General features: G+C 36.4%; 1 protein-coding gene across 1 annotated transcript in view; it reads right to left on the bottom strand.

Moving 5' to 3' along the window:
- Positions 1 to 13721, bottom strand: part of WDR49 (WD repeat domain 49) — a 133211-nt gene that overhangs the window by 110103 nt on the left and 9387 nt on the right. Inside the window, exon 3 of the mRNA XM_029940784.1 lies at positions 1698 to 2138. Coding sequence (XP_029796644.1) covers positions 1698 to 2138 — 441 coding nt within the window. The remainder of the gene's footprint in view (positions 1 to 1697; positions 2139 to 13721) is intronic.

The following is a 13721-nucleotide window of genomic DNA, read 5'->3' as shown; positions in this document are numbered from 1 at the left end:
TGTACTCATTTATCATCGTTAGAGGATTTTAAATACTGGCAAATAAAGGTTAAGAATTAGCCATTCATCCTGCTTTGTTCTATGATTTGTACTACATTATAGCTAAATAACTGACAGGTGGAATTTCTTTTTATAAAGGTTTTCCAGCTTATAAAGAAAGAGGAAATGATGGAATTAGAATGTCATCATCTTGCAACCCCTAATAAATTGATAGATCAAGGAATAATCTGCAATAGCTGTTAACGTCCCAAGAAGAGAGAGAACAGGCATTTTGTGGCTCCTGATTGAGGAACACCTATTCCAGAACAAACCATCTTGAAATGGATCAAGACAACTGATCTTGACCACCAATTTACTGGAAATATGGAGAACAAGTAGACAGAAAACAACCCCATCTAAATACAATCTGCAAAATCCAGACTGAGAAACTCGAAGGGACAAACACCAGTTTCTCTTAACAAAAACAAAACAGCAATAACAAAACAATGCAATAGTAAAGAAGAGGTGGAGAAAAACACATAGATCAAAAGAGACCTATCAACAATTCACAATGGTTTGGATCTTATTCAGATCATGATTCAAATACACTATCAAATGAGGAATTAAACTATTAAAAATTACAAGAAAATAAAATGTGTACTTGACTGAATATTTGAGAATAACAAGGAATTCTTGCAATTCCTATTAAATGTAATAGTGGTATTATGGTTATGCTAAAAAAGGAGACTTTTTAATGAAACATTTACAGATTAAATAAGTGCATATTTAGGATTTCAAAAGAGGAGAGATATAGATGTAACTAGACTGGCTCTGAATTGGAAATGGTTAAGGGTAGATATTGGTTCTTAATACTGTTATCTCTGCTTGTATGTGCATTTAAAAGTTTTCATAGTAGGGGCACCTGGGTGTCTCCATTGGGTAAGCATCCGACCTCGGCTCAGTTCATGTTTCCCTAGTTCATGGGTTCAAGTCCCACACCGGGCTCTGTGCTGACAGCTCAGAGTCTGGAGCCTGCTTCAGATTCTGTGCCTCCCTCTCTCTCTCTGCCCCTTCCCTGCTCATCCTCTGTCTCTGTCTCTAAAAACTGAATAAATGTTAAAAAAATTTTTTTTTAATTTTCATTGCGAAGTTTTCCATCTGCTTAATATAAAATACTAAGAGCGTGGATTCTTTAAGCATCTTCATCCTTCCCTCACAACACTGATTTTCCTTTCAATACGTTATCTTGCTCATAGGTTGAGTTACACGAGGATGTGTGTACTGAGTGCGCCCTACCCACCAGAATTAGGAAACTGAACCGCGGGTAAAACCAGATAAGCGGCTCCCTGTGGTTGCCCTCAGCTGGGTCATGCATTGTAATAGCCTCTCAGCGCTGCATATAGACCCACGATTCTACCATAAACCATGGAGTCAGAAACGTCTAACTAGCCAGTAATGCAGCGTGGCCACATTTGGGACAGAGCCAAGAATCTGAGTCACTGTCAGCTGTGTCTTTTAAAGGAGCTGAAGAAAACAAACAGTTTGGGAAACGGAGCAGCTCACTTGGCTCGACTTGCATTTCCTCCAGGTCCAAGGAGAGGCACAAAGCAGGGCTGAAGCTCTCGGTCACACCAGTGTGCTACCTGATATTGACCAGGAGCCCATCCTACCATTCTTCCCCTTTTACAGGCAATAATTGATTTATAAAGACTTGGTACCTTGTTCACATTTTCCAGAGAAGCCAGACTTGTCACCCACAGGTGTTTAAGCTTGGTGGCATCTGAAATGATGGGAAGTGTTTCTTGGAGCTTTAAATTCTCTCCCCAGATTCCTAATAAACCTTCTTTACTGATGGTCAGATAACGACTTGAACTTTTTAAGAAAATTACTTTTTGGATGGTGTCCTTGTGTTTCGTTGGGAGGAATTCAAGGTCTTTCCACTGGGGAAGCACGGTTGCCTTTGCGCGTTCATCATTCTCGTAAAGTGCTAACAGCATAAATGAAGTCAACTTGTCCCAGTTAATGAAGCCATCTTGAGCCACATCCACTTTGTCAAAGAGCTCCCCATATTCGTCGTTTGTGCCCCAACCAACAACCTCTGTCATCCTCTGCATAAACTCTTCTCTGGACATGCAAATCGTTTGACATGGTTCTGAGGGCTGGAAAGAGGAATAAAAGCAAGACACCAGTGAAAGCATCAGAAGGGCCAGAGCATTGTACCATACACATCCAAATGTGGACCTAATCAGCAAGTCTTCCCAGATATTAAAAAAATATGTACTTAACTTTATAACGACACTTAAGTTAGTCTGGGCTGGGGAGCAAATAATGACAGGGCTCCAAGCTGACGTTCTCAATAACCAATGTCCTTATAACTGGAAAAGGGAGGCAGGAGAGTCAGTGATTTATATGAAGTTGGAAGCAGCAGTCAGAGGAACGTGGGGTGATATTCCAAGGAATGCAAGCACCTCCAGCAGCAGGAAAAGGAGAAAGTGTTTCCATGACAGCCTCCAGAAGAAAGGCAACCCTGAAACACCCTGAATTTAGCCTTGTAGAACCCCTTTTGGACTTCTGACCACCAAAGTAAGATAATAAATTTGTGTGTTAAGCCACTAAGTTTGTGGGAGTTTGTTATAACTTCAGTAGGAAACTAGTATAGGGGTTGACAGAATATAGATGACCAGAGTTTAGCACAGCCAGTTAAATTATGCCACACTGAAACTTTAATCCATAAGCAAGAAGTCCACTTCTGTAAGTATACAATTGCAAATACACCATTACAGTGAAGCCATATAAGTTTGATTTTGTGACTAGGGGACTTAGGCTCTATTAAGTCTTTGCAAATACTAAATTAACAGGTACTAAACCATCATTCAGAGAGGAAATATGGAGTTAAGTTTCTATGACCCTCTGGTCACAATATTTTCATCACTTGATCAATTCATATTTTGTTTTGTGTGTTTCTGTTGACAGACACTTAAATTAGTATATATAGTTAACCTATTAATATCTGAATTCATGACCAATAGGACAAAGCTTATAACATGTATTTTCTCCACTGGAGCACATCACAGCCTTCTTAAAGTTTCTTTATTTTTAAGAGAGACACAGTGTGACCTGGGAGGACAGAGAGAGAAGGAGACACAGAAACTGAAGCAGACTTCAGGCTTGGCTGTCAGCACAGAACCCAACACAAGGCTTGAACCCACAAACTGCGAGATCATGACCTGAGTTGAAGCCAGATGCTTAAGTGACTGAGGTCACCCAGGTGCCCCCACATCACAGCCTTCTTGCACTTAGGAGCACTAAACAGAACTTTACTACCACACTTGGGGGCCGTTTTAAACAGTGACATAACCAACAAAAACAAATAAGGCAAAAAGAACTTGGCATTAAGTGGACCACAAGTGGAACCCCTGTTGGCAGTGTGAGTGCTAGAATAAAGAGGCAGGGTGTATGTAGTTTGACCTCAGCCTGCACATGGATTGATTTGGGGGTTACAAAGAAATTTTAGTGAGTAGGCAAACTCACAAATAGAAAATCTGTGAATAATACTATATCATTTATTATTATTTGATGTAATAATATTTCAAATATGTATATATTTTACTATTTAATATGTTGTTTAGTTTGGTGAGATTCATGATGAGAAATCAACTTTTCCTACTGCCTTGGAGCTAAAGAATCAGGATTGATAGTAAGCCCTGTGAGGCGGCATATTGTAGAGCAAGTGAAAAAATTGCAGATTTAACCCTAATTCCACCAGTAGTTGTAGGAACTGCTGGCAAGTTACTTCAGTGCTGAGGCTTAATCTCCCCATCTGTGAAGTGGATATGGCAATATCAGTTACAATAAAATTGTTTTTAAAATTAATTTATATATCAATAGATGTAGAAAAAGCATTTGACATAATTCAATGGACCTTCATGATAAAAACTCTCAGTAAACTAAGAATAGAGGGAAACTTCCTCAACTTAATAAAGAATATCTATGAAAAATGGACATCTAACATCATACTCAATGGTAAGAAACTGGAAGCTTTCCTACTAAAATCTGGTACAAGACAAGGATGTTTCCTAATTGCTTTTTATGATCATAATGAAAGTTCTAGCTAATGTAATAAGACAAGAAAGGAAATAAAAGGTATAAAGAGTGGAAAAGAAGAAATAAAACTGTCTTTGTTTACATAATCATCTATGTAGAAAACCTGAAAGAACCAACAAATAAACTCCTGGAACTAACAAGCCATTACAGCAAGACTGTAGGATACATGGCAAATAGACAAAAGTCAATTGCTTTGCTATATATACCAACAACAAATAAGTGGAATTTGAAATTAGATCTACAATACAATTATATCAGCATCCAGAAAAACGAAATGCATATAAGTCTAACAAAATATGTATAATACCTATATAAGGTAAACTACAAAACTCCAGTCAAAGAAATCAAGAAGAACTAAATAAATGGAGATATTTCATGCTCATAGGTAGGAAGATTCAATTTTGTTACGATCTCAGTTCTTCCAAAGATAATTTATAGATTCCATGCAATTCCAATCAAAACCCTAGCAAGTTATTTTGTGGATATCAACCACTTGATTCTAAAGTTTATATGGAGAAGCCAAAGACCCAGATAAGCTAACACAATATTAAAGGACAAGAACAAACTTAGAGGATTAACTCTACCTTATTTCAAGACTTACTAAAAAGCTACAGTAAGTACCAAAAATGTGGTATTGGCATAAGAACAGATAAAAAAGATCAATGGAACATAGAGCCCAGAAATAGACCCACATAAATATAGTCAATAGATCTTTGAGAAAGGTCCAAGGCAATACAACAGAGAAAAGATAATATTTTCAAAAAGTGGAACTGGAATAACTGGACATCCACATGATTAAAAATGAATCTGGACACAGATTTTACATCGTTTAGAAAACTATCTCAAAATGGATTGCAGACACAATACAAGACACAAAACTATAAAACTCTAGAAGATTACATAGAAGTAAATTTAAGTGACCTTCAGTTTGGTGATGACTTTTTATTTATTTATTTTTTTAACTTTAAAAAAATTTTTTTTTTTATTTTGAGAGACAGAGAGAGATAGCGTGAGCAGGGAAGTGTCAGATAGAGAGGGAAACACAGAATCTGAAGCAGGTTCCATTGCTATCAGCAATGTAACATCATACAGATACTTTGCAAGACAGTTTGGTGGCTTCTTACCAACCTGAACATATTCTTATATCATCCAGCAATCACATGCCTTGGTCTTAATTACTAAATGAACTGAAAACTATGTCCACATAAAAACCTGCACACAGATGTGTATAGTATCTTTATTTATAATTGCCAATATATGGAAACCAAGTTGATGTCTTTCAATGGGTGAATGGATAAATAAACTGCAGCATGTCCAGCGAACAGAAAATTATTTAGTGATAAAAAGAAATGAGCTAACAAGCCATGAAAAGACCCAGAGGAAACGTAAATGCATACTACTAAATGAGAAAAGCCACCCTGAAAAGGTTACATATTGTATAATTCCAAATACATGAAATTCTGCAAGAGACAAAACTGTAGAGACAGTAAAAAGATCAGTGGTGGCCAGGGGTTGGGGAGGAGTGGGGGAGGGATGAATAGGCAGAGCACAGAGGATTTTCAGGGCAGTGAAACTACTCTGAACGATACCGTAATGGTGGATACATGTCATTATGCGTTTGTGCAAACCCCACAGAATGTACACCACCAAGAGTGAATCCTAATGTAAACCATGGACTTTGGATGATTATGACAGATCAATGTAGGTTCATCAACTGTAACAAACGTGCCACTCTGGTGGGGGAATGTTGATAACGGGGGAGGCTACGTATGCTTCAGGATGGGGGTATATAGGTAATCTCTGTACCTCCACCTTAATTCTGTTGTTAGCATAAAACTACTATAAAAATATGAAGTCTTAATAAAAAATCAAGTGAGGTATCATGTGTGCAAAAACTAAGTAGTCAAGTGTTTAATAGAATTTGGTCTAGGCTTTTACTTAAATTGATTTTCTGAGAAATAATTTGAATACAGCCCTTTGAACTACTCAGAAGTCCATCATTCTTTTGTTTGTCAAATTATTTTTAGCCCAAAAAGTTTATAGAGATGGAAATTTTTCAGTGACCCAGATTTTAAGTGTGGAGAAAGAAATCTGATCCTAAAAACGCTCCATTTGAGCCAAGCCTACAAACTGTTTCTGAAAGCTAAGTCAATGTTGATCTTTTATTTTAAACTGTTACATAATGACATCAATCAACCTCATATTTATGTTATTATCTTATGTTTAAAACATTTTAAAGCTGAATCTCAGAGTATTTTCTTCTTATGAGTTAGTGATTTGTTTTTATTTCTAAGAACAGCAAACTGTTTAGACTGATAAATACCAAAATAAATCTTTTTTATATTCTAAAATACAGACTTGCAAATAGACCATAAAAAAGAAAACAAAGGTTCTTCCCCAAAATAACATACACAATCAACTTTGTAATTTTCTATACATTGATAATGTCACTCTGCACTGGGAGAAGATTTAAAAAATACTCCCAATTTATGAAGTTTGACAGAAAAGAGCAATTATATAATATCCCTGACAATCCTATTATTAATTGTTCAGTGATTTAAATTTGAAAATAAAGCCAGTTTTTGCTATACGTTTGGTTAAAATTTAGGAATTTGCTTTTATTGGGGCACCTGGGTGACTCAGTCAGTTAAGTGTCCAACTTCGGTTCAGGTCATGATCTCCTGGTCCAAAGATTTAAGCCCCATGTTGGGCTCTGTGCTGACAGCTCAGAGCCTGAAGTCTGCTTTGGATTGTGTCTGCCTCTCTCTCTGCCTCTCCCCCACTCATGCTGTCTCTCTCAAAAATAAAAAACATTTAAAAATTTTTAAATATTGAAAAAAGAAAAAAGAACTTTTATTAAAATTTCTCAACTTGTTTCACGAAGCATCATGCCTTGATCAGTATGTGGTTTATGTTTATTAATTCAATCTTATGCAAGCTTTAATAAAATTTACAATGAAAATACGTGATTTTTTTATACAAATGTAAAAGCACAAATACATTAACTTTAACCTCACAGTTAATTCTTATTTTATTAGTGGCTCCCACTTATCTTCTGGTAGTAGAATTAATTCACTCATTGCATTATATTATACGCATCACACACTGTATTAGGGAGAGTGTGGGTGTACAATCGGAGCTCTAAATAGGAACAGAAACGGGCATCTGGATGGCTTAGTTGGTTGAGTGACCTACTCCTGATTTCAGCCCAGGTCACGATCTCACAGGCTTGCGGGATCGAGCCCTGCCTCTGGCTCTGTGCTGACAGAGTGAAGTCTGCTTGGGATGCTCGCTCGCTCTCTCTCTCTCTCTCTCTCTCTCTCTCTTTCTCTCTCTCTCTGTGCCCCTCCCCCACTCATACACGTGCACATCCATGCTCTCTCCTCTCAAAATAAATAAATAAACATTTAAAAATAAATAGAGATAATAATAACTGTTAGGGCTGTTACCAGGCTTAGCTGATAATTTATGTGTACCACATGGGATAATTTAATGTGAGTACACACATTTATACTCAATAAATATTAATTCACTACTAAATAGTTTAAAGAATAGAAGGACTATATATTGTCATCATACCCAGCAATGAATTTTCTCCAAGAGTTTAGCTAAAATTCATTTGTTGATGTGTGTGTGTGTGTATAAGGATTTGGAGGTGTACATAATTACTAATTTTAGTAAATTGCTATCTATCAGGACTGGCTAGTTGTCAATTAGATGCTCCTAAGAGACTTCTCAGTGGGCCCGAAGATTATGTGAAGGAGACTCTACTAACAGGCTTCTGTGAAGTTCTCAGTTTCTGTGAGCATTGCCATCGCGATAGCAGATGCTAGTTTGGGGCTTAATATGAAATAGCGATTATATACACAGTTTCAGTTACTCTTTCTCAACTCTAAAACTGTTCTAAGTGAGCTCAGTGAAAGTAAAGTTTACCTACTCATTTCCAGAGTCCAAGACCATTTCATACATACAAGACCAACATCCTGTCACTGTGGGTCACTGCAGCTGAATCTTGTCATAAGCCATTTCTACTACTACTTTATGAATTTTAGGTGAGCCAGAGGTTTCCATCCTCTGGACTTCTTGGCAGAAGGTAACTTCATGGGAAGAAAGATAAAATAATCCTTCAATCTAAAAATGAGCTTGTATATACCATGATTTAGTCGTTATAAACTCTCAATCTGTATTAGATTCAATACTGAGTGGCAAAATAACATATCTTTGAGTCATTTTGGGGAAAAATACATGCATATATGTATAAGTATTTGTGTGTAAATACTAATTTGGTTAAGATCAGGGTATTATGCCTGAATCTGCTTCATAATATTTGTGTGACCACAAGTCAGTCATAACATCTCTCAGGGTTTGTATGAGGGTCCAGTAAGATGATCTGGACATAAGGCCATCTTTACATTAAACAATTTTGTTGCAACTTTAAGCTATTATTGTTGAAGACACGTCCACATCAACCTAACTTCACAAGCATATATTTAGTATAGCTAGGGAAATGTGATGAATTTAGGAAATTTGATTTCATTATGGAACACAGCATAAGATATATAATTCTCAGTCCCCTCAATTAGAAATTTAATTTGGATTTAATAAAAAGTATGGCTTTAATAAAACCTTCTTCTGGTAGATAATTTGTTCCAATTTGAATATAGACTTTGCAAACAAAAACTCCTAACAGATTTTGAAAGTACACCTTTTCAGTCCTGTGTTTTTCTGGGTTGGGAGAGAGGAGAGAGAGGGAGAGAAGAGAATCCCAAGCAGGCCTCGCACTATCAGTACACAGAGCCCAATGCAGGGCTCCATCTCCCCAGCTGCGAGATCATGACCTGAGCCAAAATCAAGAGTTGGACCTTTACCTGAGTCACCCAGGTGCCCCCTCTGTCTGGATCTGTTTGAGGTAAAAATTAGTACCCAGTATTTTTGGAACTTCTCTTATAATAAATGTGAAAAATGTCAGATCTATTAAGAAACATAGTCTCATTCAGCCCTTCCAAGATAATGCTTGTAAATTTATTTTGCTGTCTATTTAACTATTGAGCAGTTAAAAAAAAAATCTAGTATTGCTTCCAACTTTTCTTGAAAAAAAGCTAATATACTCAGGAAATCTGCTTGATTATCTCAGTGGGCACAACTTTAGACATTTAGAAAATCTTCCCGTCTTCCTGAAAACCTTTCAAAGAATATTCTCAAAATCCTTTCCTTTTGCCTAGAAAGCATTTTCTGTAGATACAGTCAATTCTTATAAGCTATCCTTAAAAAAAAAAAAAAGCATGAACTCTGTAAAACTTCCTTCAGCCTTTAAGATCTGTAAGATTTGGCTTTTACTATAACTTATGTCAAAACTAAGCACTAAAACCTAAGTGCAAATCTCCAAAAATATACCCTTTGTAAGAAACTTGACAGCCTTTTTTTAAATTAAGAAGAGATCATGTGCTTTCAATGAGCAATGTGTAAGTGTGCCAATACATTTGTAAAATTATTTTTTTTCACAAAATAGTTCATGTTTACTATGAAAACATAAAATATAAATAAGCTCAAAATTAAAATCCTCCATTATGCCATCGACCTCTCAGATTTTCTTCTGAGCAGAAACAGAAAGATCTGTGTATTATTTCTCAAATGGAGTCATGATGTATGTATCTCTTCGTGCTGCTTTTCCACTTTCCAGCACAGCACGAAGGGTGCTAGTACAATATAGATTGTTCTTCACCGTCATTTTTAACAGCTGCACATTATTCCATGGAGAAGACATACAATTTATGGCCCCCACTATTAAAAACTTCAATTGTTTCCAAAAGTTTTGTTGTTCTCTATGAACAACCCTGCAATAAACACCCCAACACATATATCTTCGCTCCCTTGTCCAATTATTTCTTGAGGCAAATTTTTTGGAAACCTAACTGCTGAGTCAGAATTTAAATATCCTTAAACCATTTGATATATCTTGTCAAATGTTCCTCCAAAAAGTTGAACAAATTTACATTTCCATCAACAAAGTATGAGATTGTCTACCCCCAAAACCCTCACTGAGCTCATTCTTCTGAAGACTCACCAATCAGTTGCTGAAACATAGTTCCAATAAGCCTAAATATTTACATACTTGCTGGCAAAACAAAGAAATTCATTCTTAAAGCAGACACTTAATCCTATTAAATTCTGTCAACTTTTAGAAATGCTATTTATGTTTGTTTTTTCCTTAACTTTTTCCTCTAGCAATTCTCTGTAATGAAATAAGAAATTTTTTCCTCTTTTTTTTTCCCTACTCTGTAAATAAGGAGATTTGCCCAAGACAAGAATACAAGTCATAGTTAAAAACTATGGAGAGAACGACAATCCAATTTCCCTAAAAATCTAGGTATTTTCTCCCTAAAGCTAGCAGTGGGTTAACATGTCACTGACCCAAAGTTCACTGCCGTCATTCACTGGTGAGTCATGAATCCTGTGAATGAATGCCAACATGGAAGTTGTAAGCCACTTAGGGGGATGCTTCCTCCCACCCATCCATGCATCCATTGATCTATTCATTAATAAGTATATGACGTGCTTGTACCTCATACAAAGTAGCATGGGGTAGGTTTACTTATTCATTCATTCAACAAATAAGTATTAAGTGACTGCTCCATGCCAAACACTATCCTAACCCTTGGTATCAGCTTTGAACAAAATAACAAGATCTATGCTCTTCAAATACACTTCAGTAGAAAGTCTAGGGGTGCTGGTCACAATGAATGACACATGGTTCCAGGTCACCCGAAAATAATAAGAACGCAATAATCACACTAAGTATCATCTTACCTAATTTCAAACTGATTTAGCCTTTATGCATGTCAAAAACATTCCATGGACCAGAAACCTTTCTTTGTTTGAAACTTTATATATATAAAATAAATGTTTATTTTTAAAAGAGACAGACAGCACAAGTGAGGCAGGGGCAGAGAGAAAGAGAGAGACACAGAATCCGAAGCAGGCTCCCGACCCTGAGCTGTCAACACACAGCCTGACACAGGGCTTACACCCACAAACCATGAGATCATGACTTGAGCTGGAGTTGGATGCTTAACCAACTGAGCCAACCAGGCGCCCCAAAAGCTTTTTATATTTTTATGGACCAGAAACCTTTTCTTAGTTTGAAAGTTTTTTATTGTTTTTACTTCAGATCATTAAAATTCTGCAATGCTTTATTTTTCTTTCTATGTAAAAAACAGTTTCTAATACAGTTTCAGAATCTCGTTTTCCCCAGAACCTGCTAGTTTTATCAAGCATTTCACTCAAAGTAATATTTCTCCTGTCAAATATTTGCATGATTTTTGGGCAATGTTCCATGACAACTGAATGAGTATGCACTATCAAAACGCGTCCTTTCCCTCATCTCTGTAATTAAATTTAAAATTAACACGCTGCTTTTCCATGCTTCATTCTGTTGCACTTGCCTCAATTTCCCTTGGTTATGAAGCCTATTGGTTATGAATATGTATTAGTGTTTGCTGTCAAACTTGTGAACATCTTCTGGAGCAGAAGATTAGGTATGTTATTTCAAAACAGAATCATCAGTTTAAGTCGCTGTCTACTATGCTCACCTACCAACTTTCACGAGAGACTGAACAACGGAACAGGAGACACTCATCTGCCAGCCAAAGTTCTTCTTGCTTTTTTTTCTTTTCTTGCTTCAATGAATTTTAGTCCATTTTAATTTTCATTTATCCTATGATATCAATGATTCGAGGGCTCACCAGTCTGAATGCAGTTAAAATTTTCTGACTAACAAAGACACAGGTAAATCGATGCCTGAAAGCACCACACTACTTCTGCCCAACCACATTATGCACTTCATGTCTTCTTTCTAGAAAACTAATCTCCGGACCCACATTTACTTGCCTATGTGATGCTCTTCCCTCAGATGGCAGTTTTGACTTTACTTCCTCCAGGAAGCCTTCCAGGAGGCCCTTCCCCAATGTGAGCCATTGTGAGCCATATGCTCTCCCAATGCTGTTCTTTCCCCAGAGCACTGAGTGATTACAGAGCAACTGCGAGTTTCCTTGTTGGCACATACCCTTCTGAGAAGGAGGGTCAGGGTCTAAGTGGTTTCCAACTCCCACAGGGCAGACATTCAATAAATACCTGTTGCGAGAAGGAAGCAATGGATTTTGATTTTTTTTTTTTTTTACTATTCTCTTCCCAATTGCAGAAGAGACACTCATTGGTTTTACCAGTAACAGCAAGTTTCAGAGGGAAGTCAGAGTAATAAACAATGGTCAAGTTATAGAATAATATTGCGTAAAATAATGTTTGAAAACTGGAAATAATTCTAAATACAGTTTAGGGTTGTCCCCTTCAAGAAGAGGGACAAAAATGGCTATCATGACTCTGAGCAATGTCTGGCTCTGCCCACAACTCAGATGAAGCCGGACAAATCCCTTTGTTTAGGTTTTTGTTTCCTCTCATGTAAAATGAAGGCAATAAAGCAGGTCTCCATCGTCTGTTTCTTAATGCTAAAGCTCAGTGAAAGGAAGTTGATGGAGAAATATTACTTAGTAGAAAGATCAAAGTATTTATAAAAGATGTTGCTTTTAAATTCAGCATTACTTAAATTCAGCATTGTTAGACACACATTTAGAAGAGTACCATGGAATTTTTAGGTTACTAACATATGCTGACATTTTAATGACATTTATCTTTGCTCTGGATTATGGTATAGATAAGGTGCCCACAAAGCCATCTGCTATGCCTTGACCTGCTACAAGTAAGGTTCTATCTTCCCATGATTGAGACCTCAATACATACTCAAACACACATTTTCCATTTTAGAATATGATCTACACTGTTCTGCAGTTTTCCTTTTTTCATTGAACAGTAAATCTTGACAATTTTATATGCTTGCCTTATTCTTTTTAATAGCTGAGCAGTAGGAGTTTGCTGTAATTTCCTTATTCATTTATATATTGACAAACATTCAGGCCATTTAAAATAGTCCATTTTACTGACAATATTACAATGAATATCCTTGTACATAGAGTTTTTCTGCACATGTCATAATTCATTTAGGATCACTTACAGAATTGGAATTGCTCATTCAGAAAGTACACATTTGATACACTTTACATTTGATATATTCTGGAAGATTGCCTACCTAAAAAGCTTTGACAATTGAGTCTTAATAATAGCACCCATTTCCCTGAATCTTGGCTAACAGTATATATTAGTAATCTTTGCCAAGCTATGAATGAAAAAAGATGTCTTCTTTGTATTAGAGTTTCAAATCAAATTCCTAATGAGTTTCTTTTCACATGATCAGCAGCTATTTGTGTGGCATTTTGTCCTTGAATACATAAAATATGTAAACACAGTTATGCGAAATAGAACTATATGTGGTATGGGTATGCGCATTTATGAGCAGAAATGAATAAAAACCAAACTGGAAACATACACGAGAGTCGTTAAACTGGAGCAGAGCAGCAGTGAGGGCGGGCCACAGTAAGCGGCGAATTTCACGTGTGATTCGTCTTTTTTACAATGAGAATACTGTTTCTAAAACTTTGTTTTAATAATAAAGGGACTGTTAAAGAAATAGGAATCATAAAAATGAATAAAATGTATTTTGCTGGCTATACTCTCATTGTTTATTTGCT

The sequence above is a fragment of the Suricata suricatta genome, chromosome 5 (genome assembly GCF_006229205.1).
Source record: "Suricata suricatta isolate VVHF042 chromosome 5, meerkat_22Aug2017_6uvM2_HiC, whole genome shotgun sequence".
Lineage (NCBI taxonomy): Eukaryota > Metazoa > Chordata > Mammalia > Carnivora > Herpestidae > Suricata > Suricata suricatta.
Note: the sequence above shows the minus strand (reverse complement) of the source record. Positions and strands in the feature narration are given on the sequence as shown.